Source organism: Benincasa hispida, chromosome 4 (genome assembly GCF_027475165.1).
Source record: "Benincasa hispida cultivar pf3 chromosome 4, pf3_genome.v1.1, whole genome shotgun sequence".
Lineage (NCBI taxonomy): Eukaryota > Viridiplantae > Streptophyta > Magnoliopsida > Cucurbitales > Cucurbitaceae > Benincasa > Benincasa hispida.
This window is the reverse complement of record NC_143481.1, coordinates 25,799,811-25,805,810: the sequence shown is the minus strand read 5'-3', so window position 1 is coordinate 25,805,810 and position 6,000 is coordinate 25,799,811. Positions and strand designations below refer to the sequence as shown.

The following is a 6,000-nucleotide window of genomic DNA, read 5'->3' as shown; positions in this document are numbered from 1 at the left end:
TTATCGAATGTAAACATACGAGATGATTGGAATAAAAAAACTTATGAGAAATAAATTTTTTAACAAATTTTCTAATTTAGTATTAAGATTACAACCTCGATGAAAAATAAAAATTTAAGATAAAATATGATACGATCTAATAAATTTAAAAAAGAAGGGGAAAAGATTGGTGTAAAATCCTATATTTTTTATTTACAAGATTTAAAATCATCTGTTGCACAAACCATTTCAACTTAATTTACTTTCAACAGCAAATTTCTAATTAATGTACAATATCAACCCTATTTATAAACTCCCTCACCTTTTATTATTATTATTATTATTATTTGTTTAGAAATAAATAAATAAAACTCACTTTTAAAATATTTTCCCAACCACCTAGATTTTATTCTTCACATGACAAGTAAAAAAGATATATATTTTATTGAATTCTTTTAAGTACAATTTTGCCACATCACATTTTCTCCCTTTAACATAGATGAAATAGTTTTAAACAAAATAAAAATGGATTTAAATTTATATCCATAATGTTTGGATGCCTTTTCACTTTAGTATGTAACATCAAAAGTTTTTCAATTTCCTCCTTGTGTTTTAAAATTCTTTGGTTATTAAATTAAATATTAAAATAAATTGATGAGCAATTCACAAGATGTTAATTGTATGAATATCTTCATTTGAAAATTTCTAAATGATTTTTGAAAAAAAATGTTTTATGGATTTATCTTATATCTTCATAATAAATGATACATTTACCGAAGGATGCACGATGGGGATGAATCCGAAGATGGTGGTTTCATAATCCACTGTCTTAATCCACTTGGCTACATTTGTTTCTACCCCTCACATGTTTCAGTCCCGACATAAGATTAGATTCTTACTTCATGACCGCTATCAAATAGAAGTTTTGTCCTATGTATCAAATTATAATACTACCAAATTATCTTCAACATTCTTTTGAATTCCAACAGAGATTATTAATGCACTAATTAGAACATAGCTTAATGATAACTTACATTGTATTCTTTTTACTAAGGTTGAAAGTTTAAATCTCTATGCTCCACATTTGTTAGACCAAACAAAATAATAAATGATCACCAATGTATTGATATGTTGAATTAAACAAAATAAAGTTATATATTTGGTTAAAAACCACTTTTTGTCCCTAATTTTTTTTTATAAAATAAACAGTTTAATCCATGAATATGTAATAATTCAATCATTAAATTTTAGCATGTAATAATTTAGTCTTTATACTTTTAAATTCGTAATAATTTAGTCTCCATCGTAAAGAATCTAATCCAAACTTAATTGTCAATTTTGACTATGCAATGATTTAGTGTTTATAATTTATAATCAAACTTGTTTTTTTTTAATGACCAATCTATATGGTAAAAAGTTGATTAAATTATAATAATATTTTTCACGGTAAAAACTAAATTATTACTCCCTAAAGTTCCAAGCCAAAATCATCTTTAACCTATATAATTTAACCATCAACAACGAAGTAAAGAAACAATATAGGCCAAAACTTGAATTTACCATTTTAGAAGAATATTTTAGTCCACATGTAAATATGTAATATATATAAATAAATATTTTTCAGACAAAGATATATTAAAATAATAAAATAGTCATAGAATTGCTGACATCCTCCTCGTATTCCCTATTCTCAAGAACCCCAAAAAGAAATATAAAATAAAAACCCGAACTTTGCAACTCCACTAAGAAAGAGAACACAGAGGGCCAGCAGAACAGAACGGAAGAAAGAAGGAAGAAAAAAGCTCCATTAAATTTGCACAGAACACATGCCAACTTTTGCTTTTTATTACCCCATTTCATTTCTCTCTCCAAAAAAGGAGCTTGATTCTCTCTGCTATAATTTATTTATTTTTTCCTCCCTCTTCCTTTTCCCCCTTTATAATTGTTTTTCTTTTCACAAATCTTTAATTTCCTTTTCCTTTTTCTTTTGTTGCCCCTGAAAAATTGAGCTCCCCCCTTTTTTTGGGTTTTTGCTTTCTTCCCCCACTGTTCCTTCTTCCTCTCTCTCTGTTTTGTGTGATGGGGGCAGTTTTAATGGAGTGGCTGTACTACTGATAAATGGCTCAGCACAGTATGCTAACCAATGTCAACAGCGACTCCAACAAAGACTATGTTTGTAAAAATTCCACTGACCCACATCCAAAATTACCTGATAATCCTATCTTCCATGATTTTTTAGGCATGAAAAACCCTGATACTACTCCTCTTGTTTTTGCTCCCCGGACGGCGGCGGATTTACGCCCGTCGGAACCCTCTCCGGCTGCATCCGCTTCCCGTGGACCCTCTTCAAGCGGTGGCCGTGGCCCCATCTCTACTACCTCAGATCTTGCTTCCGGTCTCTCTCTTATTTGATGATTGTTATTTTGCTTCTTACTTGTATGCTTCATTTTGAAAGATTGTGTGGTGGGTTTTAACTTTTGGGGTGTGATGTCGGGTTTTTTTGCTTTCTTATACTTGAAAGAAAAGGAAGAAAGTATTGGGTCTTTTGGGATTTCTTTTGGGAATGATTAGTAGTTTGATCATCATATGGTGAGGCAGAGTGTGGTTATTGTTATTACCCCATTTTGATTTTGGTTTTACCATTTTTCTTTTGTTAATTTATACTATTTCTATTCTTCCCCCGAGTTGGTGAATGATTTGGTGTGTTTTCTGGTCTGGTTTTATGGAGGTTAGTAATGGAGTTTGTAGCTTTGATCATTTTTGTGTTATTTGTATATGCATTTTCTCTTACATGTCTGAATGTTTGACTTTGAGTGGAGAAATTTATTTTGAGCTTAACCCAAATAATGGGCATTGATATTTGAGTGTTGAGATGGATTGACCTGGACTTGTTCTAACAATTCAAAATCTGTTTTGAGTTTGTATGTTTACTGACTTGGAAATTGGTGTATGAATGCAAAGTTTGATCCCCTTTCTCATTGGTATGAGTAGACCGACAGGTAGGGAGTCATCTTGAAGGCGTTCCATTTTATGGTCCGAGGGGCGATATCTCTACGACAGAGATCCATAGTAGGATTATAGGAAGTAAGAGAAGCATATCGGATTCTGCTTTTATGGGATCGTATCGAGATGGAGTTCCGCACATGCCTTCCGAGTCACATCATAATAGCTTGCATCTAATGAAGGTTTCAATTGATATTGCCTTTTTGTAGTTGCTGAAAGAAAAACTACTTTACCTGCTGCACCCCCTATTTAGTGATATTGTTGTGTTTTAACCCAGACATTGCGAAATGGAGCAGGCGGGGAGCGAAACCGAAGATCCATTGATGATGAAGTGACGCTTGGGATGCAGCATCCAATGAGGCCGAACCCTGCATCACTTATTTTTCAATCTCATATTGGAAGTGGCAGTAGACTTGATGCTGATGGTACCAAGTGGGAGAGATCCACACTTGTGAACATCGGTCCTTCTCCGGCAGTACAGTGCTCTCCCCGGGGGACGATGGTGCCTTTTCCCCCCCAATTACCTACAAACAGATTCAGAGATGCCAATGTTATTCCCCCAAATATATCTCAATCAGCTGCAGATGAGGGATCTCGAACTGGAATTAAAGGTCCTGGAATCTTGAGTTCGAGTCATCCCGGTGGTGGAACCTCTGAACGAAACTCATCAGTTTTGCTGAAGTCCGGGACTAATATTGTGGAGCATGAAGCCTGTATTCCTTCAAGGTAACGCCTGTGTCAATAACGAAATTTAGCTTCTTTGTCACATTTACAATAAGCTAGCTTTAGGAAAATGCGATTCTTTGTGCTACTCATCTTGTTGACTTGTTATGGCAGTCGACGTGGTCTTACATCTGCCAATCGGCAGATGACGATATTTTATGGTGGCCAAGCTCATGTCTTCGATGACGTTCATCCAAACAAGGTTCATGTTCTAAATTACATGGTTTTGAGCACATGTTTGTCCTTCTCTTACTATCCAAGTGAGTGATGGTGGCAAGTACTTGATAATTATAGTTAAACTCGAAGTTATCATACGACACATTTCACAAGAATAGAAGCCTAGCATAATCATGATGCATTCTAGCAGTTTCATTTGAATGGCAAATTTATGATATCTGATTTTTCCATATTACCAAATTATGTTAGACGTAAGCTTCTTTAAGGTTGGTGTAACATAGTAGGAAAAGGTCGACCGTTCTTGAGATGGCTCTCTCGATGTGCTTTTAAGTTTTAATGTGCGCATTACCTCGACACCCATAATCTATGACACGGCTCATTCGTAATGGTTTGCCTCGAAATCCTGAGGTCACTATTGATGTATAATTCAACTGCACTTTTCAAGCTTTTGATCTTTGCAACCTTATTACATACAATATCATAGACCTGCAATGCTTTCAGTGGTAGAATCCCTGGTCACCCCTGAACGGATTAAACTGCAATGCTTATACATCCTTTTTCGATATTTCCTCTCAGAAAAAATAAAATGTACAATGATACGGACGACGGGATCTCCACCTATCTCCACAATGTTACGATATTGTCCACTTTAGAGATAATCCTCATAAATGTGCTTGCTTCATATCAATAGAGATAATTGTCTTCACTAATATATATATCATGGATCTTATCTCTTCTCTAACCAATGTGAGACTTTATTTGCACCTGTAAAATGCTTTGAAACTCCATAGATCCCATGTACCCAAATGATAGAGCGTTATCACATATAGGAAAAGGAAAAAGTGGCTGCAGATTGAGAACGGATATCCGATGTTACTTCTATACAAATATCTTTCCCCTTTTTATTTTACTTGCCCTATTCTCGACAAATAAACAGATAGTTTGAACTTTGAATCTATGTTTGTTGCGAGAGTTCGAAATTCTCTCGGTTGGCTTGACTACGGTTTCTTCAAGGAATATGCTGATTCAAACTGGATGTTGCTAATGGAATGTTTGCCATTAGGAGTCATATCATTTGTTTAATTTGAGGAGTCCATATTTCTCATGATGCTATATTCTTCTGCTGCTTACATATCCTTATAATTGAGATGAATGTCATATTTTAGTTTGTCAATGCAATCATTCTTTCTCAAAAACTACCGGAAGGAAACTACATTACAAACTATTCATTGCATTTCAGGCAGATGTTATAATGGCCTTAGCTGGATCGAATGGCGGATCATGGTCAACTAATTATGGAACAAAGTCAACTGCTAGGCCAATCAACGAAAACCAAATACCAAGTGGAGAACTCGATATTGGTATGACAAGTAACACCACCTCGACATTCGCCAAAGAAGCTCGTGGAAAGCTGTGTGTTGCTGGGAGTTCCGTCCCACTAGCTGGCTCTGTTGAGAGAATCTCAACAACATCAGCAGGTAGGTGCTCATACATATTGATATAGATAGATACCTCTGGCATTATTGCATCGTACACGGAATTGAAACCACCTTATCTTGGGAAATCGTATCATTGTATGACATATTTTTGTTCTTATGGCAACAAAAACAGGAGCTCCTCATGGCAGCAGTGGTAGTAAGGGTGGTAGAGACCAAGTTCAAGCCACTGATTCCAATATGGAGAAGAAGAGAGAGGTGTAATATTAGTTCTCCAACTCAATCAAATGTTTCTGAATCCATGAAGGCACAGCTGTTTTAAGGAATTCTCAATGTGCTCGCCTGTATTTTGGTACTATTTAACTTCGATTTTTATTGTATTTTCTTACCTTTTTTCCTTGGGGGGATAATTTTCTTGTTGATGGGATGTGGAGGTATGAGATTATGGATTGGATTCCAGATTAAATGAATGGTTTATGCTTGATGAGCAATGGAAATTAATCCCCTTTCTTTTTATAGAACTTGCTGTTGAAGAAATGGTCCTGATTCTTATAACTTCCTGAGATTACACCAACTTATGGTTGTGAAGTTTGTGTAACTCATGGTTAAGGAACTAAGTTCATGTTTGATATGTCGGATGCTTATCTTATCATACAAACTTTTTAATCCCAAAAACTATATA

General features: G+C 35.0%; 1 protein-coding gene across 2 annotated transcripts; it reads left to right on the top strand.

The window, feature by feature from the left end:
- Positions 1-1,638: 1,638 nt before the first annotated feature.
- On the top strand, positions 1,639-5,809 carry TIFY8 (TIFY domain protein 8). 2 transcript variants are annotated; one of them, XM_039029351.2, is made up of 6 exons: positions 1,639-2,374; positions 2,971-3,164; positions 3,260-3,708; positions 3,820-3,907; positions 5,123-5,360; positions 5,494-5,809. In XM_039029351.2, exons 1-6 carry the CDS (start codon positions 2,098-2,100, stop codon positions 5,580-5,582), a joined length of 1,335 nt encoding a protein of 444 aa, XP_038885279.1. In that variant the 5' UTR covers positions 1,639-2,097; the 3' UTR covers positions 5,583-5,809. The 2 variants fall into 2 exon arrangements, 1 of the variants encoding a protein (XP_038885279.1); XR_016529292.1 differs by having other exon boundaries at positions 1,720-2,374; positions 3,820-3,965.
- Positions 5,810-6,000: the final 191 nt, after the last annotated feature.

What these genes read in the sequence shown, in the direction of transcription:
- TIFY8 (XM_039029351.2), top strand. Translation starts at nt 2,098, where the DNA reads ATGGCTCAGCACAGTATGCTAACCAATGTCAACAGCGACTCCAACAAA. An exon ending in GAAGCCTGTATTCCTTCAAG is followed by an intron (nt 3,709 to 3,819) that starts GTAACGCCTGTG and finishes TTGTTATGGCAG; the next exon opens with TCGACGTGGTCTTACATCTG. An exon ending in ATGACGTTCATCCAAACAAG is followed by an intron (nt 3,908 to 5,122) that starts GTTCATGTTCTA and finishes ATTGCATTTCAG; the next exon opens with GCAGATGTTATAATGGCCTT.